Raw genomic sequence first — 27408 nt, 5'->3', positions numbered from 1 at the left:
GTTTCCATTTGCAGCAATGTGTTGTTGGCCTGTAATATTCTTGTACGTACTTTTTTCTCTTTTGGTCCGGTCCTTATATTAACACAGAGCTTTGACAGTTTTGTATCAGTTATGGTCTAATACAACAATGTTTTATCTGTACACATGCTGCTTAACATTGCTGTTTATACTCTCTATTTCAGAATCACTTATGGAGAGATGTGCTTTTGACACACCATTGTACAAGAGGAAAGAGATGTGCTTTTGACACGCCATTATCCCCGAGGGGAGAGATGTACATCTGGTACATCACCTTTTTAATCGCATATTTTCAGTTAATTTCAAACTGTAAAATAATTCATCATATTCTTTCTATTCACTAGCACATGCCTTTTCTGTTTGCCAGTTGCGTCTTTAAAATCATTTCAGCTTTTTATATGTCATCATGTTTTCGCAAAACACTATACCTGTAAACTAGCTGAGAACATCAAAATAGTTTGCCTGATTATAACTATTCCTAGCCATGATTAGGAAGGTGTTCCTTAAATTATCCTTACGTATTTTGAAAATTGTTTTCAACAATTTTAAAACGTTACATTTTAAATATATCAGTTTTAAAGTAATAGAACGGGTTGTTCGTTACTTTTGATTTGCTTCGCCCTTTGCTTCCTTCGACTGGATCATGACTGTCATCTGCAGTGAATGTATTTGTAAGCAGAGACATAAATCGGACTGAGATTGGCAACTCGGCAACATGTCGAACGTTGTCGAACGGACGACTTGGCAGAGGATATGCTTTATATTACAGAATGACCCACATGACTTTTAAGGCCAAAAGTAATTTTGAGAATCAGGATAATGTGACTGGGTGGGGCATGATACTACATGTCTGAGACATGATGCCCCAGTGCTAGACATCACTAAACTGCCATACTTTAAACGTTGTAGCGAATCGACTAAACTTGTTCAAGCTACGTTCAGAATATAAAACGCACCTTTGATTCTTTCAAGTTTATACACTATTTTAATTGCATGCTAATTTGTTTATCATCCTATCGCTTTAACAAAACATTGTGTTTCAAATACTGATTCATCCGGTGCTGTATTTAATGGAGCTTCAAAATAAATTGCATTATTCGAATCGTTGTGCACTGTCTTAATATCAATTACAAGCTCTTCAGCCGATATCGTAAATTTATCCTAATACGAATGTTTGTTAACCCATATCAGATTACGCAATATATTTCTCTTACATATTATACTTATCTGACTATCTATCTATCTATCTGTCTGTCTATATATATATATATATATATATATATATATATATATATATATATATATATATATATATATATATATATATATATATATATATATATATATATATATATATTCATTGCATGATTACGAGTGACATTTGTCTTTCTGTGGACACTAGAGAGAGGGTACATGTGTTTGAATACAATTTCTGTTCTGTATCTAATTAACAACGGTTACGTAAGCTTTGAAGAGTTAACTGCAATATTCTGGAATTGTTTTCAAATGCTCCGCATAGCACATAATTTGTTTTGTAATAATTATTTACAAAGTAGTTTGACTGCAATATCCATTGATTGGAAATGGTGGTTGTGCATTCCACCCCTTTCTGAAACCGTATAATTACGTGTTTCTGCGAATATTTAAAGTTAATTGTCAATTGTTGCCCTGTATCATATACAAACAAGAAGTTTAGGTCCTTCAAAATATCCAACCTATTTTAATTTTACTCCAAATGGTTGTTCAAAACATGTGAGCTATAGACTTAGTCACGGGTCTGTGATTAATCTTCTGTATTCTCGTCTTTCATACAAATGGCTTTATTTCTTTTTCAAACATTTGCTGCAGCTATGTTTATAAATATTTATAAATATTATGATGACAATTTCAAAGTGGCAATAAAATACAGGAATCCAAACTCTGGTATTTTATAACTTTGTCCCAGAATCCAAAATATTTCGCTCATTTTTTTACTAATGTAGGATACTGTTTAAATTATGATAAAAAAATAATGAAGTTGCAATTTGTTGCATAGAAATTAGATTTTCCTTTGCGGTGATTTGATTAGTTAAAAGTTCCGACACAAACCTTCTGTTAAGACGTTACTTGTACATTTCTAATTTGTATATATAAACCAATAATAATGCTTATACTAAAATATAGTCACACAAAAATATTGTTTTGACCATATACTAATGTATTAACTATAATGTAAACAGGAGATAACACGTATATACTACATAAATAAAATCAATAACTTCAGTGTGTAATCAATTATTGAAAGAAGCAGTCAAAATTGTATGGATTTTTTAGGTTGTCTGCTCTATCTTAGATCTCGACAACGTATTCGCGGCAGAGCCTAAAAAGTATTATAAATTATTATGTAATTTGTGCTTAAAATGCATATTTGTATTAAGGTGCTTCTTCATATATGTGTTATCATCCAGTGAGAGAAAAATATCTCATGTCTCAGAAGAAAATATATCTTAACTGAATGTTTTCCTGATAATATTTCAGATAGAAACACCATACATTGGAAGTGTTTCCATAATAAGCTACGTCCTTTAGTACACCTGTAGATGTCATTTAAAATTTTATTTCATTACAGTCGTGATTGGTTAAATATTTAACAGCATGCGTAGGTTATTTTTTAAATATAGTTTTGATCAATGTGAACGCAAAGGCAAAGTTTGCTTGAATTTTGAATATATATACATGGCTGACCCTGAGAAATAAAAGATCTCAAAGAATGTACTTAAAACTCAGATATAAATGTGTCAGTTCTCAGTATGATTCTCCTAAAGAATCATAGAGAGGGGGATGGGGCCGGGGCCGAGTTGTCTAAGGAGCTCGCCTTGACACATTATTCATACATGTCACCCCCGTCAGCCTAAGCCAGAGTCGCATACAGAGCAACATAGGTATATGGGAAAATTCGCAAGTAGCTTCCTGTTGTCTGGTGTTTTTGTTTCCAAAGTCTTCCCGGGCTCCTCCTCTTCCAAATATATTGGCCGACATGTATAGTCCATCAAGCAGTGACAAACGGTTTCAAACAAAAGAAAATCGGACCAAACCTGACAGCATCACATATATTCCTCCTCAGGATTAGGCGATAGTTTGAAATAGCCTACTCTATGTACATATAGTTTTATAAGTGGCATGGTTAGCAAGCAAAGTTTGATAAACTTAGGCATTTTAAAATATCTAGCACTTTTGTCTATTTGATGCGGACAATGATCATCTATATTGTGATAACAAGGTACCAGCAATGTTCACACTTGCAGCAATCTTTGGACTTCAGTCCGTGTCTGTGATGTATATTGAACGAACATTGTACACTGATTTGTGCAGCAAGGTTTTGCTTGATTTTAAGGCAAATTGTGCATGCAGTTTTATATTATATAAGACACTGAATTGCTTAAAATTCATGCTTTCGACATCATCTTTTATATGTCGTCATGGAATACCCATCCCCGTAACAATGGTTTCAGCAGTATAACTTCACCCAGAATTTGTTCATTTAAATTAAATTTCTTACGATGCTTTATTCTGATGACATATTAAACGCATATAATTTCCAGTGCTCCTATATACATCGTTCGTCTAATTTATTGCTCCTGATTTTGTTTACCGCATTATAACATTAAAACGGATCGTTTGATTACCACCGAATTTAGCATTCATCGATATGTTTGATGAATCCTTGTATGAGTTTGCTTTAAATGTTCCATAAATTTGAATGATTCTATTTTACACTGATTGCCCATCCTTCATAACTGCTATAAGGAGCATAACAATACGAAGGAATATTAGAATTAGTGTTGGGTATTGGACTGGATAAAGATTGATCATACTTTTCTCCTAACTGAGCCATGATCACTTTATAATCGATCTATTTGGCTGGAACTAAATTTAACCATAGGCAATCACATAAATCTTAATAGTGTGTCACTTTGCTGAAAGTGATCGATGCTGGACAGACGAGTAATCAGAGCAATATCTATTTCGGTTTTAACCAAATTTAGCATAAGTTTAGAGTGATAAGAATTACGTCCCCTGATTGTCTGTTCGGATGTTGATTTATGCATGAATAGAATAGTTATTAGCATTCAGCTTGTATTAAGTACGTTTTGAATGAGTTTGATTTTAAACTTAAACTTCATCACTCAGAGGAGTTATGACCCCTAACTGCCTGTTCCAATGTTCATTTGATGCAGCATAAATTGATTCATTATTATAGGTTTCAGTTAAATTTAGCAGTCAGCTTGTATTCGGGACATCATGAATGATTTTGATTTCTAAAATTACCTGCATCACTCATAGGACCCCAATTTGTTCACGCCTCTAAACTTTGCGATACAAATTTAATTAGGATTGTTTGACTGCAATTAAATATTGTATTCCTCAGATGAGTTGCACTTCCAGCATAGTACAGTCTCACATAGAGGAAATATGACTTCTGGTTGACCTTCTTCTTAGACTGTTTTTCCCAGCATGGCCTTGCCATTGAATTTTTGGATGTCAATTTAGTCTGAGGCCTGGCTTTACATTTACGAGACCCTGTATCAGGTTTGTTTGCAGTCACATGCATTCCTTGATAGTAAGTATAAGGATATATTATCGTTCAATGATGGCGAAGTGGGTATTTATTCAAGTTTGGTTTAAAATGCTTCGAATACCAGCAATACTTGGATTTCATACACTTCCCTTGTGCAGCTTTGCGCCATCAGAACGCATGCGTAAAACTGACAGGATTCTACATGGTTGTTTATAGAGTTTTGGATCATTTTGGCTTTTTCAAAGATAAGACTTTTTGGAGGCCCTCTGTCTAAGGCACTCCAGAGCAAATTGTAGCAAGCGGAATCTTACAACGCACTCATCGATAGATTTTTATCAAAGTTTCTCTATCGCTGCTCTTTTTAATTTTGCTCATGGTAAAGTGAATATTTTCAAAGCCTATTTGTCACGGAAACGTTGGCCTAGTACTGTAGTCAAAGCAAAGTTCAGAGTTCCCTGTAATAAAAGCAAGGTTGACAGAGCCCTGTAGTTAAAACAAAGTTGAGAGAATTTTATAGTAATCATGTGTGTTCATAAACAACTTGATTTCTGCAAGATAATTTTTTTGCTAATTGTTCGATTTCTAAGTAAATGTGGCGTGAAGATTATTGTAGATGAGACATCAAATTATTTACATTTTTAGCTTTGGAATCATCATTTGGAAGAGTTATTTACCTTGAATGCACGTCCACAATTTTTTTCTCTCATTTAACTTTACCAATAATTTTCTTTTATTGTAAACCAAATCGAGAATACAGCTTTATATTGGTGAGTTCTTAAAAGAATTACCGGTAAATGTCTTAAGCATCGTGACTTTACAACAGTTATTCCCCTTAATTGCTCGTCCTCCTAACTTTTGTCTCCACATTCTAAAGCTCTCAAAATTGTATTATAATTCATGTAAATCTGGAAATCGCTTTGCATTCTTGAGACCTTTAGAAAGTCCAGTTTCCAGTGTTCAGCGGAAACATTCACAATAGTTACGGCCCCTGACTGCTTTATTGTTTTCTTTGGTTTCCACGGCACGACTCTACTAACGTTCGTTGGATTTCAACCAAATTTATTATGCTATTTTATACTGACGAGTCCTTGAACGAGTTTTGTTATTAGCATTCAAAGACGTCGTTTATGGGAGTTAAGTCCTCGGATTATTTACATAAGTTGTAGCCCGCAATTAATCATCCTTCTGAATTTGATGTATTCTGCATAAATTTACTGAGGAATTTTAGATTTCAACCAAATTTAACAATCACTTTTATATTGATAGAACCTTGAATGCGTTTGGCTTATTGCTATCCACGGTATCATTTAGAGATCTTACGATCGACAATACACTCCTGCAATTCTAAATTCATCCGGAGTTCGTAACAACGCTTACAGCTTATTGACGTTTAGTTCCTCTCTTTCCTCTTACCTGCATTATGTTTGGGTAGATAGAACGTTTGCAATATTTCTCCTCTGTGCCCTGTGTGAGTGGACAACGTGTGTAATTTAGAACAATACTATTTTCGCTCATATATTATATTTTGGTGGCGTCCTACAGTTTCGTATTTTGTACAGGGTTAGAATTTTAAAGAAAAAGAATATCACAAGGTTTCCTCACTGTTTATAATGTCTATTTAAAAACGACCTTGTATATTTTAGGTATAATTCAAAGAACCTTTAATTCTCTTTATTTTGGTGTATGATTGATGGGTGTAATGGGTTATATAGTATACAGCTTTGCCTTACTCCAGATGTGCACCTTTCAGAAAGGTGCTAGCTCCACTTGGTCATTTTCACTTCCTGAACTTCAGAGGTAAATTAGATAAAAAAGAGCCAATAACTTTTTTTTACATTTTATATATTTGGCAATTCATTCATTGCACTTGCAGAAGCTGCTATTGTCTAGTCTGGCAAAATTAATTTTCCCTATTTAATAGCTGCTATGGATAGTATACTTTAGACTAATTCAGGCTGATTTTTTAGCACAAGGGAGCAGTCATTTTAGTTAGCAGTGTGCTTAGATCATGTACAATTTCCAAAAGTACAATATCCAAAGAAATGTCATCCACATTACAGTATTGTAACATAGAGGTATGCCAACATTCTCTCCATTGTGCATGTTTTAAATGCAAACAACTTCACCTTAAATACGTCACTCTCTCAAAAGTACATAATAACTGGTGAGCGCCCCCTTTAATATAAATGTGGTCGTTTCTCCAAGTCAGGGCAGTTTCGAGGGGAAGCAGCCGTGTTATAACTACACTGTAGGATGTACAAAGGGGATAGTGTGGGTTTGGTGCAGTACAAATATAGCGCTATGAGGCCTTATGGACCGGTCAGTGGTCTCAATAATGTATACTGACAAACGCGACTTTGGGTGATTAATGGATAGCAATGCCCGTGAAGACAGAGAAAGTGAATTGGAAATGAATGGCCATTTAAATAAATTCAAAGCTGGTTGTCATGGTATGTACGGCCTACGATATTTTAATTTCCACATACTGTAAACAATAAATCGGGTAATTTTACATTCATTGAGGAATCGCTTAAAAGAAGAAGAGGTGGAAGACGAATGCAACGTGAAAACAATAACAGCGATGATGATGGTTAAATAAAAAACGTTTTATCGATGATGCATTGCATTTGGTTTATATGCATATATTGTACTTTAAAGTGAAGTCTAGTTTTCTCCAAATCTTATCCGACTTATCCGTGTTTATTCCTTTGATAAAATAAATCACCTGAATAATTCTTTTAACAATAATGTGCTTGAGATTTACAAATAATTTGCAGCATTTTATTTGATGGAGTTGGCTCGAAACTAAAGACGAATGTATAGGTCACAATATATGATCTAATGTATGCAGTTCGAATCAGAACAATGCATCTGTGCAGGCAACTGTGTCCGATCAGCAAGAACTTTTAGCCACCCACCATATTCCAAGTAACATTGAATATCCTATTATTAACGAGAGTATGAGTTGGACAGCTCCACGTCAGGGACTATAGTCCCACCGATAAAATAATTTGATGGTGATCCCGTCTGTTAAGGGTATTAGAAAGGATATAAGTTATTATAAGTATACATATTCCTATTCCAATTGTCTATATATATATATATATATATATATATATATATATATATATATATATATATATATATATATATATATATATATGACTAAATACATAAATATTAATCTGTATTTTTTTCATTCGACCAACGAACTCGTCAACTGATTGTCGATTGGAATGCAGTAATGTGACATTCCCGGATGTCAGCCATGTTAAGAATAGAGTTTGGATAAAAGGGTTTCTTTATAAACTTAAAAATCTGAAATTACTTGCACACTTCTATCACAGATAGAACGTTTAATTAACAGTTCGTTAATGGAATGTCATTTATCGAAATCCACTATTGACAAAATTTCCACAGACAGCTAACGTTATATCAGACACACTTTACACTCGTTTATGAGGTTATTTGCTGATGATATTTATATCGCAGCTTGTTCATCAGATGCTGATAAGTACAAAACGTTTTAAACTAGGATCTTGTCAAACTTGATTAATGGGGTAATACAACTGACTTATTACTTTGATTCCTTCTAACCCGTAATTGTGTTAATCACCAACACGGAACCAGAATTTTCCCCATCTGACAGCTGGTTTTGTTTCTAGTACCAATAGTTCCTATCGAATGCCATGGACGTCTAGGACTACCATGCCCCTCACATACTAAATCAACCAATCAGGTTACATAAACTAGTCTGTACATATTAAAAACGTAATCTGTGTTGCATGTGCCGAAAGCATCCTTCAAAAGAATAAATCGAACTATATGCTATATATTCTTATGACGTTATTTTTAAGGATATGCTATGAAGTATGGAATAATGGCTTTTAAGAAGATTCAGAAAGAAAAAAGTGTTAAGTATATTTAGTTGTAATTGTTCGTTAGTTGTTTTTATAAATATTTATTATATGCTTTGGGTTATGTAAAATTTTATTTTGTAACTGACCTTGTCTAAAATTAAGTTCATTTTCCACCAGACCAGAATCATTGATTTTTCTTCATTTAGTAAACAACCAATACATAGCTAATATTTTCTCTACGAGTTCGGGTGTAATATTAGGATCATTATCAAAAGAAGTAAACAAATTTATTTTGGTCAAGGACATTGTGTTTACTAAGTTCTTTATTATAATTTTAGTAACATACCCTTCTAATTATAATTAAGATTTTCTCGAATAACTTTTGGCCCTCATCAGTGGTATTCTTCTTTGTCTTTGTCTATATATATATATATATATATATATATATATATATATATATATATATATATATATATATATATATATATATATATATATATATATATCCTCAAAGAACACATGATGAGTCAAATTATCGATTACTCAATTTTCTACAAAATAATATCACACACCAGTCCATACAAGACTCATGTTGTTTCAGATATATTTTGGATCTCTCTCGCTCTCTCTATTTCTTTCTCCGTCTGTCTCTCTGACCCCCCCTCTCTCTCCCCCATTCTAGATATCTTTAAAAGAAATTCTTGTCAGATTCGTTTCCCAACCACCACTGCATATGTAGTGAGAAAAATTCGCCTTAAACGTGAACATGGCTCTTGGAAAATATGAGTTTTACGAAGAGAAAAGAGCTTAGCTTATAATGTGTTCATTTAATTAAGATACCTAACTAATTAACGAAACAAGCTATGCAATGTGCCTAGTTGGTTACAGATATACCCACGAAAGTGGACGATTTTTGTTCTTAATATTACAAGTCGATACGTCCCGAAACAGCAATGAAATCAAACTTACAATGCCGGTCATAGGCCGATTGGACCGATTTGGCCCAATTGGGCTCCGCACTCACAGTGGCCACGCGCATTAGTAATTGTTAAAATATATATATTGAGAGAAAGTAATTTTAAAGCGATGGAAGAAAAATTTAAGTTCAATATCATATAAAACGATTTACGCTCACGTAAGGACCTTTATGGGAGATGTGATTGGGTTTACAATTTCCTGCCAGATTTGTCGTGTAACGCGCTGTCAAGGGCCAATATACTTAAAGTTTGTAATCACGTGTTCTGCCCAGCCAATCGCAATGCTTTCGCACCGGCTGTACGCGGAGGGATTCTCTCTGCTAGGGACTTTGGCGTCAGTTGAGCCAATTTCCTTCTGGGGTGCGGACGTGTTTTCTTTTATGGTAGAAATTTTTTCTCCGTTGTTATGGGTTCACGTTGTTAAACCTTCCTCGTTTCCTGGAATTTTAACGGTAGATCTTTATGCCTACCTGGCATTTGGCTGACTTCTGACACGTTCGATTTGTACACAGAGGATTCTGACTCAGTCGGATACGGTGAGATCCTAGGCACACAATATTTATACGGCATTTGGGATCAGACAAAGGCATATCAAAATATAACGCTTCTAGAATTCTACCCCAATTGTTCTGGCAGTTGAGGTCTGGGGAGAACACTTATCTAATAAGTGTATATATTTCCACACTGACAATCAAGCCTTAGTTGAAATCATAAACAAGCAATCCTCTAAGGACACAAAAATCATGCATTTCATTCGCGAATTCGCCGATGCCCTTTCTCGCCAACAGGTTTCAAGTTTCCACGCCATGGCTCCCAATGCGGACTCAAAGCCTCATCGCATTCCGCTTCCTCCAGCCTTGCCCATCTAGAGAGTACGCTTGACCATTTGCTTAAAAACATCCTACATCCAGCTTCACAAACCGTATATCAGCATGCTTGGACGCTATATAAAGAGTTCACATCAGACACTTTGACCGAGTTCACCTTCCCAGTTTCAATAACCAATTTGGCCCTTTTCATAGCGCACTTAATCAACAAGACATATGCAGCATCTTCGATATCCACTTTTGTTTCTGCAGTTGGATATGTGCACAAACTTAACGGCTTCCTTATTCAAAAGTTCATGCAAACCATTCACAAAAGTAAATCTCATGATGTTCGTTTGCCAATTGACAAAAGTGCGCTGGATAAACTTACAGTTTCTATGATGCATACCATATAAGGCGAATCATGTATTCGGCCGTATTTACATTTACTTTCCATGCCTTTCTTAGAATAGGAGAGATCACATTGCAAACAACTGCACATCAGAATAATAATTTGATACTACTATCTCAAGTCAATTTTTCCCACAAGATTCTTACAATCACTTTTCGACACTTCAAACACGGATTGGGAAAACCATATATATTGCATGTTGCTGCCCAACAAAATCCCGCGATAACTCATTTAAAAGCATATCTAACCCTCCGGGGTAATACTTCAGGACCGCTTTTATGAACCAAAATCGGAAATCAGTTTCCAGAGTAGAATTTAGTACATACTTTAGAAGAGCGCTTTGATCTTGTATCTTTAACTCTAATCATTTCAAGTCCCATAGTTTCAGAATTGGGCCGCCACTGAGATGGTCAGACAAGGTTCAGTGACAAACAAATAAGGCTGCTGGAGATGATGCATTTAAGAAATACGTAAGGTTAGGCAAAATGTTATAAGCTTTGCAACACTTCAATCAATTTTTCTAAGATCGCCATTCTGCCGTTTGTGCTACTTTCTTTTCCAGGTCTCGTGGGTTGCACAGACCTAGACCCCTGGGCATCGACCGTGCTTTGCTGGGATATCATTCACTCGACCCGGACTAATCTATGTATACCTGCATTTTCGACCGCATGGAGCGTATGAGGGTACTCTAACAGCTCCGGAAGACCAACAGCGCATTCTGGAAGTAATCGCATCTGCTTTAAAGTTTCTTCCCAATCCTCCATACATGCTGAATATATCCTAATTACTGGGGAGTATGAGGGTACTCTACTGCCCGGGCACTACATAATTCATCGGCTAATTTTGATCGACATTGTTATTTTCTTTTCTTTGATGCCAGAAATTTTTGTTCTTTTCCCCAACCATATTTTTGTGGCTGCCAGAAATGCAACAAGCTCTATTTGCTGTATTTCTGTTTATGGCGGTTGCAGGCTCAAAAAAATTTCTGTATTATACGCTATGTCTCATTGTTCAATTTCTTAGTACGTTTACTCTATAGACTTTGTCCAAATAGTTAGGTTATGCTGTAAATACATAGCAAATGTTTGGTTCACTAATATCATTTATGTTCAATACAAAGTCGCGAAAGTATCCAGCATCAAACACGACGTTTGTCTTTGTTTTAATTACGTACCCATGTACTTTTGCCGTTTTAATATTTGCACGACTGATCTAGGGAATTCTGTCTTTTCACTCTCTTATCTTCCTCTCGACTCTATCGATGTCGGAAAGAGTAGGCTGGTGTAAACACATCTAACTTTACAATCTCATCAAACAAGTTAATAATAGAGAACCCTGTGTTTTCATTCACTTTCTTCCTCACAATAACTTGCAGCCCTCTTCTACATGTGCAAGAACACATCACATAAAACTTGTTTAAACTTTTATTTCCAAATACCGCGTCCAGCGGAGGCCCCGAAAGTAAATTCGGTGGGGGGGGGGGGGGCGCCAAAATGATCCCAGTCGGGCCACGCGTTTGGGGAGGTCGTTCCTGATGCAGTCATTAATCTTTGAAATGTCTTCCCCACCCCGTCTTAAATTTTCAATTTTATCGTTATTTATTTAGTCATACATGGATATGTTTTCTTCGTTTAAAGTTGAAATGTTGCATGTATTTGATAAATGTAAGTTTGTCCTCAGGTTTTTGTAAAAGTAATTATATTGTCACCTTAGAACTATTGTGCATTATGTGGGAAATGACATAGATAATTTAGGTAACTCGTGTCCCATCTCATCTTGTTTAATCAAATTACAAGGCACCAGACATAAATAAAACTTAGAACGGTCATACACTGTTTTAATAATTTCACATTAGTACTACAGACGATGTGAATGAGACATTTACTATTCAAGCTTCGAAATTTTGCTAATTAATGCACGTACCGTCTCCAAGAAAACATCAAAGGGACTAACGACAAGAATGTGAATATTTCGACATATTTTTTTCACCGCTGTCTTATTATCAAAAAGATACTGTAATCCCCCTAAGTTATGTTTTATCTGCCCTTTCTAGAAATAAACGTCAGGTTCTCAGACCGTAAATGATACATAAAGATTGAAGTCTATCGATTTATTATTAGGGAACGTCACATCTGTCTGTGTAAACGTGCTTCTATATACAGTCCTTACGTATCAGAATTCGATGGCTTCCTGGAAAGTTGCGAAAGTTTACATGTTCAGAACGATTGACTGCTAATGAAAATCTATGGTGGACATAAATATTATCATCAAATTTAAAGTGAACATTTAAAAGGAACTTTCTGTATTGTGAATTTGATCCCAAATAATCCAAAAAGGATATAGTGCAGAATGTTTGAAGCTACATTAAAACTCCAAATCACACACACACACACACACACACACACACACACACACACACACACACACATTATCTACCTAATCATCCATAGTCTCTTACATTATGTTTTCCTTATCTATACACCACTACATTATGTTTTCCTTATTAACCATACATTCCGACATGTTGAAATGATTATCCATAAACGCCTATATTGTGTTTTCATTATCATATATACACTACTGCACTCTGTTTTCATCAACATTACGTGGATCTAAGATCGATGCTCATAACCAATCATTGTCATGGTGTAGATCTAAGATAGATGTCCATAACCAACCATTTTCATGGTATGGATCTAAGACAGATGCCAATAACCAATCAGTGTCAGGGTGTAGATCTAAGATAGATGTCCATAACCAATAATTTTCATGGTATGGATCTAAGACAGATACCAATAACCAATCATTGTGATGGTGTAGATCTAAGATAGATGCCCATAGTCAATCATTGTCATGGTGTGGATCTAAGATAGATTCCCATAACCAATCATTGTGATGGTGTAGATCTAAGATAGATGCCCATAACCAATCATTGTCATGGTGTAGATCTAAGATAGATGCCCATAACCAATCATTGTCATGGTGTAGATCTAAGATAGATTCCCATAACCAAGCATTGTTATAGTGTAGATCTAAGATAGATGCCCATAACCAATCATTGTCATGGTGTGGGTCTAAGAAAGGTGCCCTTGGTCAATCATTGTCATGATGTAGATCTAAGAGAGATGCCCATAACCAGTCATTGTCATGGTGTGGATCTAAGATAGATGCCCATAACCAATCTTTGTCATGGTGTAGATCTAAGACAGAGGCCCATAACCAATAACTTTCATGAAGTGAATCTAAGATAGATGCCCAATAACCAATCATTTTCATGGTGTGGGTCTAAGATAGATGTCCATAACTAATAATTTACATGATGTGGATCTAAGATAGATGCCCATAACCAATCATTGTCATGGTGTGGATCTAAGATAGATTCCCATACCCAATCATTGTCACGGTGTGGATCTAAGACAGATGCCCATAACCAATCACTTTCATGAAGTGGATCTAAGATAGATGCCCAATAACCAATCATTTTCATGGTGTGGGTCTAAGATAGATGTCCATAACTAATAATTTACATGATGTGGCTCTAAGATAGACGCCCATAACCAATCATTGTCATGGTGTGGATGTAAGATAGATTCCCATAACCAATGATTGTTATGGTGTAGATCTAAGATCGATGCCCATAACCAATCATTGTCATGGTGTGGATCTAAGATAGATGCCCATGACCAATCATTTTCATAAAGTGGATCTAAGATAGATTCCCATAACCAATCATTGTCATGGTGTAGATCTAAGATAGATGCCCATAACCAATCATTGTCATGGTGTAGATCTAAGATAGAGGCCCATAACCAATAACTTTCATGAAGTGGATCTAAGATAGATGCCCAATAACCAATCATTTTCATGGTGTGGGTCTAAGATAGATGTCAATAACTAATAATTTACATGATGTGGATCTAAGATAGATGCCCATAACCAATCATTGTCATGGTGTGGATCTAAGATAGATTCCCATAACCAGTCATTGTCATGGTGTGGATCTAAGACAGATGCCCATAACCAATCACTTTCATGAAGTGGATCTAAGATAGATGCCCAATAACCAATCATTTTCATGGTGTGGGTCTAAGATAGATGTCCATAACTAATAATTTACATGATGTGGCTCTAAGATAGACGCCCATAACCAATCATTGTCATGGTGTGGATGTAAGATAGATTCCCATAACCAATCATTGTTATGGTGTAGATCTAAGATCGATGCCCATAACCAATCATTGTCATGGTGTGGATCTAAGATAGATGCCCATGACCAATCATTTTCATGATGTGGATCTAAGAGAGATGTCCATAACCAATCATTGTCACAGTGTAGATTTAAGATAGATTCCCATAACCAATCATTGCCAAGGTGTAGGTCTAAGACAGATGCCCATAACCATTGTCATGGTGTAGATCTAAGACAGATGTCCATAATCAAGCATTGTCATAGTGTAGATCTAAGATAGATGCCCATAACCATTCATTGACATGGTGTGGATCTAAGATAGATGCCCATAACCAATGATTGTCATGGTGTAGATCTAAGATAGATGCCCATTACCAATCACTTTCATGAAGTGAATCTAAGATAGATGCCCATAACCAATCATATTCATGAAGTGGATCTAAGATAGATGCCCATAATCATTCATTGACATGGTGTGGATCTAAGACAGATGCCCATAACCAATCACTTTCACGGTGTAGATCTAAGATAGATGCCCATAACCAATCATTTTCTTGAAGTGTATCTAAGATAGATGCCCATAACCATTCATTGACATGGTGTGGATCTAAGATAGATGCCCATAACCAATCATTGTCATGGTGTAAATCTAAGATAGATGCCCATTACCAATCACTTTCATGAAGTGGATCTAAGATAGATGCCCATAACCAATCATATTCATGAAGTGGATCTAAGATAGATGCACATAACTATTCATTGACATGGTGTGGATCTAAGATAGATGCCCATAACCAATCATTTTCTTGAAGTGTATCTAAGATAGATGCCCATAACCATTCATTGACATGGTGTGGATCTAAGATAGATGCCCATAACCAATCATTGTCATGGTGTAAATCTAAGATAGATGCCCATTACCAATCATTTTCATAATGTAGATCTAAGATAGATGCCCATAACCAATCATATTCATGAAGTGGATCTAAGATAGATGCACATAACCATTCATTGACATGGTGTGGATCTAAGATAGATGCCCATAACCAATCATTTTCATAATGTAGATCTAAGATAGATGCCCACAACCAATCATTTTCTTGGTGTGGATCTAAGATAGATGTCCATAACCCTTCATTGACATGGTGTAGATCTGAGATAGATGTCCATAACCAATCATTTTATTGGTGCGGATCAAAGATTGATGCCCAGAACCATTCATTGACATGGTGTAGATCTAAGATAGACGCCCATAACCAATCACTGTCATGAAGTGGATCTAAGATAGATGCCCATAACCCTTCATTGACATGGTGTAGATCTAAGATAGACGCCCATAACCAATCACTTTGATGAAGTGATCTAAGATAGATGCCCATAACCAATCATTTTCTTGGTGCGGATCAAAGATTGATGCCCATAACCATTCATTGACATGGTGTAGATCTAAGATAGATGCCCATAGCAAATCATTTTCATGGTGTAGATCTGAGATAGATGCCCATAACCAATCATTGACATGGTGTAGATCTAAGATAGACGCCCATAACCAATCACTTTCATGAAGTGGATCTACGATAGATGCCCATAACCAATCATTTTCATGAAGTGGATATAAGATAGATGCCCATAACCATTCATCGACATGGTGTGGATCTAAGATAGATGCCCATAACCAATCATTTTCATGAAGTGGATATAAGATAGATGCTCATAACCATTCATCGACATGGTGTGGATTTAAGATAGATGCCCATAACCAGTCATTTTCATGGTGTAGATCTAAGATAGATTCCCATAACCAATCGTTTTCTTGGTGTGGATCTAAGAGTGATGCCCATAACCATTCATTGACATAGTGTGGATCTAAGATAGATGCCCATAATTAATCATTTTCATGAAGTGGATCTGAGATAGATTCCCATAACCAATAGTTGTCATGGCGTAGATCTAAGAGAGATGTCCATAACCAATCATTTTGCTTGGAGTGGATCTATGATAGATGCCCATAATCAATCATTTTCCTTGGAGTTTGATCTAAGATAGATGCCCATAAGGCAATCATTTTTCTTGGAGCGGATCTAAGATAGATGCCCATAACCAATCATTTTCTTGGATTTGATCTAAGGTAGATGACCATAACCAATCATTGTCATGGTGTGGATCTAAGATAGATGTCTGTAATCAATCATTGTCATGGTGTAGATCTGAGATGGATGCCCATAAACAATCATTGTCATGGTGTGGATCTGAGCTATATGTCGTAACCAATCATTGTCATGGTGTGGGTCTCAAATAGATGCCCATAACCAATCATTGTCATGGTATGGATCTAAGATAGATGCCCATAACCAATAATTTTCTTGGAGGGGATCTAAAAGAAGATAGATGCCCATAACCCAGAGGCGTAGCTGGGGGGGGGGGGCAGGGGGGTACATATGTCCCCGGGCGCCAAGGTATAGGGGCGCCAAAATGAGGCTTACAACGTTACATTATAATAAGTAAACAAGGGTGATATTAAAAAATGTGATTAAACGGGGAGGGGGCTGGGGCGCCAATTTTATAGTTCGTCCCCGGGCGCAAAATATCATAGCTACGCCTCTGTCATAACCAAATATTTTTCTTGGAGTGGGTCTAAGATATATACCAATAACGAATCATTGTCATGGTATGGATCTAAGATAGATGTCCATAACCAATAATTGTCATGGTGTGGATCCAAGGTAGATGTCCATAACCAATCATTGTCATGGTGTGGGTTAAGACGGATGCCCATAACCAATAATTGTCATGGTGTGGATCTAAGATAGATGCCCATAACCAATCATTTTTCTTGGAGTGGATCTAAGGTAGCTGCCCATAACCAATCATTGTCATGGTGTGGATCTAAGATAGATGCCCACAACCAATCATTTTCTTGGTTAGTTTCATGTCATTTACTGCAACGTCAAACGTCAAAGTACATTTTGTCCATCTTTATCGCATATTTTAGGAAAGTATGTTAAATCGCGATCTGACCAACCGTATCATTCGTAATCTAAACAATCCGGTGGGACAGATCGCGATTAAACAACATCTTCACGGCACACATTCGTTCAGAAAATGTCGTTGCCCGAAGGTTGTTACGATGCTAAGGTCTTCTAAATCTATGTGCATCGTCATTAATACACGAGTATGTTGATTTGATCCTATCCTTCATCTATTATTACAGATTGAGATCTAATAAAACAAAAATGAAGAATACGAAACCAGACTATGTAATGCTGTTCTGATGCGCTTCATTGCCAATCGATAATTTGTGATGGAAATAAGAATGGGATAGTTGTATGAATTACTTTACTTACTAACCAGTCAAGAGACGGAGAATTTACTGGCTAGTTAATATTGGAGTACCAATTGAGGATGGCATCAGTGTAAAGAGGTTTTTGGTAGAAAAGACCGCTCGGTACGTTCGACCCTTCATATGGATGGAGTTAAAAGAGAATCGGAGTAATTTTTGAGGTTTTATAAGACAATTTTCGATTTTTATCCAGAGTCCGCCCCTGTGGCCTAAGCGGTTAGAGCGTCTCCTAGGATGCGAAAGATGGCGGATTCGAACTCTTCCGAGTCGTACTAAAAACTTATAAAAAATTATTCTAGCAGATGCCTTGCTTGCCGCTAAGCATTACGAGGTTAGTGTTAGAATTGGTCGTCCTGGTATCCCGATAATGTGATTGGGTGGGACATGCTGCTACATTTCTACAGCATGATGCCCCAGCGATATACATCACTATAAACTGCCACACTGCAGACATCGTTACAATATGACTGAATTTAATTTTAAAGCTACGTTGAAAAGCCAAATCACACATACACACATTCTTATTTAGATTTGGTTAGAAAACCGTAACTAATTCTCGGAGCGATATTTTTTAAGCTTCATTATAGAATAATTGAATATGCTCAAATGTGCACCAACACAGTAGCCAATTTTACTTTTTTCTTTTATGAAGTAGAACCACAACTGGCAAAACGGCATATTGTACAATAGAAAAAGGTTATTTTTAAAAGACATTTTGCCTTCAATATATGTCACGAGTCATTAACAAATCGACTGAAATGCCCTTTGATGAATAGAGCAACTGATGGTCTAATGTCATTAGTCCTCATATTGTGATAGTCATTTGACTGTAAATCGCCATTTTGTTCTAAAATTTGAATCATATTAAAAAATTTAATGTCCACATGCGGAAACCTCATTCATAATTTTACCACATAAAAGGTATGTGTGATCAACCTTTAACCAGAATATCGATTTGTTTGCTGCATCAAGCACGTGGACCATGTGAAAAACGATCAAATTTGAGTGCATCAGTGTTAATTGGTACCTTGCATCTTTACAATGGTCAGGTAATAACTACATCTAAAATGACGTTTCTGCTACAATGAACGCATACAATAATTTTGACATATATCAAAATGACTGTATGTTCACTGTAACATTATTACAGCGCATATGGTATAGTGAAACCATGAAGAAGAAAAAATCAATTTGTTCGCATGTTCGTCAAAAACCGAAATTTCGCCATATTTTCCGCATCTTCAAAATACCTCGCAAACTGCAAAATCAGCTGAGAGAATATTGTATATTTTGATAGAAAATAGTTTTAAAGAAATCTAACACATATGCAAATTTCAATTATTCTCATTTCCGCCCCTGAAGGAAAAAGAAATTGGACAACACAATTCTAGTACAAAGTATCACACAATGCCTCTTTCTTCTCCTTTTATTAAACATCAAAATTGATATTAAAATGTCGCCAGTCGTTGTATTATTATTTTTTAACACTTTCTGATCACGTTTTGGTTTGGTTCTCTAAAGTTTGGAATGAAGGTACCTTAAATATCGAAGATGTGCATGAAGGAAGTAAACCCACAACAACAACAATAACAACATGTAGTTTGCATATTATTTTACTAACGGGGTCTAAAAGATAATAACAAGATGATAAAAATAACAATACAGTTTATCTTTCCAATTTATTGAGTTACTTCATGGTACATAACTTCACAGTATCCACAGCTGAAGACTAGATTTCGGTCTCCAGCTGACAATAACACAGAGTAAAATAAAACAATGAAGCATAAATATCGATGAAGTAATTATTGAAGAAAGAGGCTATATTGCAGTGTTAGGAATATTTCTCTACTTCTCTACTTGCAATGCAATTACGTGTATGATATATTTGTTTACCAATTGTTGACGTAATGAGGGATCGTAGCCAGTACATTTTCCAACAGGCGGAGCCACAGAAAAACCCGGTCCTGATATTTGGCCATCTTCAGAGTTTATCGTTATCCAGAATAATCTATTATTCATCAATCGAGCGACAAATAATTGTCAAAACTACAATAACCCACGTATCAATGAAATTTAATATTCTTATTCCATTTTTATGTGTATCAATCTATGTACTGTGTTAACACTACACGACAATACAATCGCCATTTGTCTTCTGTTTCAATTTAATTAAAACAGTATATTTTACCACTTTTGTAGTAAACGTTTTCTTTTATTTTGTTTATTCATCGAGTTAAGTTTGTTTCTCTTACACTATTTCTTTCTTTCTGCTTTTTTCCTTTTGTCTGTTTTTATTATCCTCTATTAAAAGATTTTAATTCATTTTAAAATAATTCTGGAAGCAAATTCATTTTAATAATGATATTTCAAACTGGTTGCTTACATTTATCATTTTCAACCTCGTTGTTCTTTATCGTTCCACTGTTTCCCGATGCTGATTAGCACAAATATTTTGCTCACGACCGTGTGTGTGTGTGTGTGTGTGTGTGTGTGTGTGAGAGAGAGAGAGAGAGAGAGAGAGAGAGAGAGAGAGAGAGAGAGAGAGAGAGAATAGCACTAAGAATGAACATATCGAAAATAAAGGAAACTTAATGGGCGGAACCATTTGGGATCATGACCGTGTGTGTGTGTATGTGTGTGTGTGAGAGAGAGAGAGAGAGAGAGAGAGAGAGAGAGAGAGAGAGAGAGAAAATAGCACTAAGAATGACCATATCGAAAATAAAGGAAACTTAATGGGCGGAACCATTTGGGATCATGACCGTGTGTGTGTGTGTGTGTGTGTGTGTGTGTGTGTGTGTGTGAGAGAGAGAGAGAGAGAGAGAGAGAGAGAGAGAGAGAGAGAGAGAATAGCACTAAGAATGACCATATCGAAAATAAAGGAAACTTAATGGGCGGAACCATTTGGGATCATGACCGTGTGTGTGTGTGTGTGTGTGTGAGAGAGAGAGAGAGAGAGAGAGAGAGAGAGAGAGAGAATAGCACTAAGAATGACCATATCGAAAATAAAGGAAACTTAATGGGCGGAACCATTTGGGATCATGACCGTGTGTGTGTGCGTGTGTGTGTGTGTGTGTGTGAGAGAGAGAGAGAGAGAGAGAGATAGAGAGAGAATAGCACTAAGAATGACCATATCGAAAATAAAGGAAATTTAATGGGCGGAACCATTTGGGATCATGACCGTGTGTGTGTGTGTGTGTGTGTGTGTGTGTGTGTGTGTGAGAGAGAGAGAGAGAGAGAGAGAGAGAGAGAGAGAGAGTAGGGATTTTGCATTTTGAATGCTGTATACAAGTCTTCACTTTTCTTATGACGTATTTGGGTGTTGTGTATGTTCTTGTGGATTGTCAAAATCGGGCCAGACGGTCTACCATACCATAGCTGTTCCAGTTTTTCAAATGAAATTATAAACGAATAGTTCGATTGTGGGCCTCACCACTAGTGGAAAAGTCTCCTAGTTTTTGGGTAAAGAACCTTTTTTAAAAAGGTTTCGATGTTCCTGGACTCCTTGTGTGTGTCCGTGCGTGCGTGCGTGCGTGTTTGTGTATGTGCGCGCGTGAATGTATGTAAATTCTACTTGTGCATGAACTCCATACTGATACACACATTAAAAGCATTTTGAAAAATGTTAACACTTGAAATTTTGCAGTTTTTCCTGTTTAATTGTTCAAACATTAATAAAAGACTGGTCTACATATTTTCAAAGTTTAGTTCTATATTTACATGCTTACAAGAGAAATATATTACCACGTCAACTTGAAACTCAATGCCATATGACCTAGATTATATGAAGTACAACGGTTCTGGAATACAGACATGATAAAGAGCAATGTTATGGTGTATATCGAAGTCATTGAATGTAAAATTTGATACTTCGTGGACACAAATGAAATAATATGGCACGATTTGCTACAAAAGGACATTTAAAGTCGTTTCCTGATTGTATTAACAACTGAATATACAGGAGCATGATGGAAATACCATGCATTTAAAAAAAAAGATAATGTTTACTATTTGGGTATGACACAGTAATGGTGTTGGTGATAACATGGATAGAGGAAGACTTGCTCACTGAAACACATATATTGGTCTCAATATTTTTTACTGGATCTGTTTGTTTTTTCATTCCATCCATTTCAGAAACTCATTTGGTATATAATAACAGACTGGTTCACTGATCGTAATGACGATGATTGTACCAAAATTGATAGCCAAGGTTGGTGAAGTAACAAACCATACTATATATGTTAAACAAGTGCCTCACATATTGTATAGTTTACAGATGTTGTATTCTCTCTATTCTCTCTCTCTATCTCTCTCTCTCTCTCTCTCTCTCTCATATAATTGAGAGAAATATATAAAGTTTATAATCAATCACTATCATAAGGAATTTTGTGTCCGAATTATTAATAATATTAATTTTTCTATAAAAAAACCCACGATGTATAAACAAAACAGCATTCGTCTCTGTCATTTTGAATATTTTTATCAACATTCGGCCATTTTTAATGTACAATGTATAGTCACTCAATTTTGTGTGAAAAATGAACAAATACAAATCTTGCCGTTTTTTGGTGTGATTCTGGAAAGAATGCGACAGAAAGTCAGGGCTCAACATCTTCATGCGCCAAACGTTTTAAAAGAAAACAAGAGTTGGTGTAAGACTAATCAGCCCAATCTAATGAAGATATCTACATAATTTACACATTATCTCAAAACGAAAATCACGTTTTATAAGTCTTGTCATTGATATATGCATATTGCGTTCAATTGCATACTTTTGGATAAATATTTTTAGGCAATATGCGTGATATTACCTTTTTATGCCACACATTTATAATCCACTAATACACTCTCAACGGAGAAAAAAAAAACCCATAGGCAATTGAATTGTTTATTTTTCTTGATTAAAAGCGGTCCTGGATAATAAAAAAACATACATATTTACGAAAGAGAGATGGGCGTTGTTTGTCTGTATAAGTTTCACCTGGATCTGAGTATGGGCCGAAAATGATTCCTACAATACCTACCCCTTTTATACATTATTGGTCACGGAAATTTGTCTGTTAATATCTAGTTTTCTGACTATTGTGGTACATAAATACGCGTGTGATTTACATCACTGCGAAGTTCCCCTTTTGGGTCATCCCATTTTTTGCTGTACTCAGTTGGGATCCTTTCTGGGGCCCTGGTCTGCATATCCTCTATTTACAATATTATTAAGTTTCTCCCTATTGGTCCTCCTAACTTAAGTCATTATCTTTCTGGAACTTGTGTGTGCACATTTCATACTGACAACACTACGAAGTTTCCTCATGTACTGTGTTGTACGTGACTGGGATCCTTTCTGGGACCCTGGTCTGCACGCCCTCTATTTACATTACGGTAAAGTTTTTCCATGTATGTCATCGTAAATTACTGTTGTACGTTACTAAGAATCATTCTGGGACTCTGGTTTGCACATTCCATATTTACAACACTATGAAGTTTCCCTTTTTGTGAGTCCTGATTGAGACAAGTTTCCTGTTACTATCTGACAATTTAGTTTGAGCTGAACAGTTTCCAGAATACGGGGTCAGAAGACCTACATATAGCAAATCACGCTGCCGTTCGTCCGAAACGTAAGACATTTGATTCTAGGAGAGTGCATTCAAGCTTACAATGCAGTCAGCTTCGTTTTTGTTCAGGTTTAGGCTGTATATCTACCCTTATTCACAGTTTGCTTGATTTTCATTTGGAATGATGTTGAAAACATGTTACTAATGTTACTTTTGTCCGTTTCGTGGATGTACATGGGGAAAAAAGTAAATGTAGGTGAACCATACGTTTAGTTTCATTTATTTATATTCTCATTTTCGAATATCAGACTTTAGATTTCATTACCGTGTCTGTATTTATTTTCGTTTATAAAAGGTTTACTTGATATGTGTCATATGTCGATAACTGAGAGGAATGCGCATATTCTGTGAGATAGTTTCCAAGTAATTAAGGATAATGTTATATTCTGAAAATATGACATGCGTCTGATCTAATAAAATTGTTGTTATGTGGGATACGGAATAAGTAAATGAATGTATTGCGTTGCGTTTCTGAATTGTTTATCTTTCCTTTCCTTTCGTTTAAAGTCTTTCTTCCTTTATTTCATCTTTTCTTTGCTTTCCTTTCACTTTCTTTATTTTAAAGTATTTCTTCATTTGTTTCCATCGTAAGATATCCTTTAATTTTTCTCTACCTAAGTTTATTAACATAAAAATTTTGGCCTCCAATTCAATGGCGATTTAATTCTTTTGACTGGCACGATTATTTTGGTCTTTCATTCACCTTTCGACAGGAAAGTTTCTCTCAGATAAATAAACACTTAAGGACAGTATCTTGACAATCCCGTTATATAAGGTAGTATAACTGGTACCAGAAATTAATTTAATCATACACATTTTCAAGCTAAGAAAGACCCAGAATGGACCTTAGACGTATGACCTCTGCCATCATGACCCTCAGTAATGTGCAAAGTGCACTTAAATTTTGAATCGACGAATCCTAAAGACCAATAATTTGATGGAACACACACACACACACACACACACACACACACACATGTACGTTTGTCAGATCTGCCAAATGAAAACCTATTTTGTGTTCCTTTAATTAGTGCTTTGATCTTAGTTATCGTTTTGTAAATAAGTGAAGACCTATTGTAATCGTATTTATTGTAATAATTTGTAAATTGTAGAAGTTTAGACTGGCAAGCTTTATATCTGCCCCACCCCCTACATACATACCACATATATGCACATGGAAAGCCAAATTCGATGTCAAACTAACAAAACTACTACGTCACACCATCAACAACTATTTTCTTTTTCAGATAGCGAGAGAAGAATCCACATGCACAAAATGTATTCGTAAAGGGGAGAAAATATATAAACTGATAATCTTCAATGGTCACTTTTGCAATAGGGATTATACGTATTACCTTTTCGTGGCATGGTATCACCCAGTTTATATTCAATAAACTTACATTTCTTTCTGGCACTAATGAGAATGCAAAAGAAAGAAATTATAGGAAATAGACAATGGCCATAATTAACAATAAATTAAGATCTTATGTTATTACCGTTTATTTTCATATATTAGGAAGTAAAATATTTATAGCCCAACAAATAATTATATGATCAATAGACTTATCTTGCCTCAAGCGTTATGACGGTCAAAAGGCACACATTTGTCTCATATGTTATTGCGATTAAGTACAAGCATTTACAAATTCCGATTTATTAAAAGAAATTTAATGTAAAAGAACGGGAAGATTATTTTAATACCTGACCCCTACACTTCTGGCGAAAGTGAGCAACCAATGTCTCGTGCGATTAAAACATAGCTCATTGCCACGAACAAGAAAACCACTTAAACGTTACTCTTTCAACTTCTCTTGGTCACTCTCTTTCTCAAAATAATATATCTTAACATTTCTCCTTACTTGATAGTCGAATCAAGTGGCAATACGTATTTTACTTTCATGGTAAGAATGACTACTAAAACGTGTTTAATCTGAACGCAGTTTTTAACGGTACTTCCCAGTGCTTTTATTTTCGACTTCCTCTCCACGTAAATCTGCTTATTTATGTCACTTAGATAGCATAGAGCAGCCCTTAATTTACACATATCTTCACATCTTCTTTACGAAAAGAACTGTCCAGTCATAAATATTGATATATATAACTTGACACTAGTATCTAAAATGAATCTGTTTTCATTTGATCATTACGAATATTTTGAACTGTACCAAACAAGGTCCGTGTCAGTCAATGCGAATTTTTCACAAGTCTGCTAGAGGCTTGTTTTCTGCGGGAATGCATCTATACTGTCTCGACCTCATAGATCCCGCACCAGTCATTGACAGTCGCTGTAACTGTGAGTTTTCACAGTAAACATCCCTTATAAAGCACGCTCCACAGAATATACGCTGAAACTGTCTCCAGAAAATCGAATTGAATATACAGTAAACTATAAAATTCGTTCCCGCGTTGATCAGCAACAATAAATCTGTTATTTCTCTTATTCCCCTCGATAAAAAATCTTCTTCGTAATATCCCAGACCCAAGAATGTGGACAGAATTGCGTCTGGGGTTATGCAAATGAGAAATATCAGTATAACGATGATTAACATCGTTGTTATGCGATATTTCCTGGGCGGCTTGGATCGCAGTAGGCGACAACGTCGTATGCCATATAATATACAAGTGTTTAATATGATAAGAATGAACAAAGGAATGATTGAGCGCATGAAATTCTGGATCCAAGTGTACATATGAGCAAATATTTTGTTTTCCCATAATTCTGTTACATGTACATCATATGTGAGTGTATTTGTTTGATTGTTTATTTCATGTACCGTCTTGTATCTCATGGCGTATGGGATAGTCATAATGCTCATTATTATAAATACACCAGACGAAATAGTCCGTGCTCGTGAGATTGTACAATATGACCGCACTCTTGTCGGATGGCATACGTAAATGTATCTCTCGAATGCAACAGAAACCGTCAACCAAGCGGACGTACACAGTGAGGAGTTAAAAATATAGTGCGCATAAGGATATAAAAATCCGTACGCTCTATTTCCAATTACTGGATCGATTTGCAGCATTAGAATCACAAGGAAGTAGAGAAAATCACAAAGAATCTTGATACTATCCGATATGGCAAGCGCAAAGAGATATACATTTGTAGACGATTTCATCTGTTTCTGTGTCATTACAATAATGCTCAACACATTTCCTATCATTCCGAATACACACACTATTGGATAGAATACAAGACCTGTAATAATGCGAGCCTGCAAATAGAATTCATTATAGTTAGCAACCGCAATTGTCGTTGTGCAGACGTTGTAGTGTACAACAGGCATTTCCGTGGATGTGAGCTGAAGAGCTGTGTCGTGTTGTGTTACCATCTGGCCTTTAATTTGCTATTTTCAGCTCTGTAAAAAGAAAAGAAATAGATTATAACAATGTAACACTGCTGTACATAGGAAGACCAGTAAATAAATAAGTAAATACAATGTTTGGTTACAACATATTTTATTATTACAAAATGATATAATGGGATTTAGGGCAAGTTCTAAAATCTTAAATTAGCCGTCTTCCTGCATGATGCAAGTATTGCAACATATTTCAAGATGGCATCAATGTAGAAGCGACTAAGAATGAAACAGATTGGAGAGAGAGAGAGAGAGAGAGAGAGAGAGAGAGAGA

The 27408-nt window shown here is 35.8% G+C and overlaps 1 protein-coding gene across 1 annotated transcript; it reads right to left on the bottom strand.

Moving 5' to 3' along the window:
* Nucleotides 1-22472: 22472 nt before the first annotated feature.
* Nucleotides 22473-27126, bottom strand: LOC149791605 (FMRFamide receptor-like). Its single transcript, XM_089969224.1, has one exon. The coding sequence runs from the start codon at nucleotides 27105-27107 to the stop codon at nucleotides 25971-25973; it is 1137 nt and encodes a 378-aa protein (XP_089825350.1). The 5' UTR covers nucleotides 27108-27126; the 3' UTR covers nucleotides 22473-25970.
* Between the last annotated feature and the right edge of the window lie 282 nt (nucleotides 27127-27408).

This window comes from Sinohyriopsis cumingii, chromosome 9 (genome assembly GCF_028554795.1).
Source record: "Sinohyriopsis cumingii isolate HCF-2022 chromosome 9, ASM2855479v2, whole genome shotgun sequence".
In the NCBI taxonomy this organism is placed as follows: Eukaryota; Metazoa; Mollusca; class Bivalvia; order Unionida; family Unionidae; genus Sinohyriopsis; species Sinohyriopsis cumingii.
This window is presented reverse-complemented; position numbering and strand designations above follow the sequence as displayed.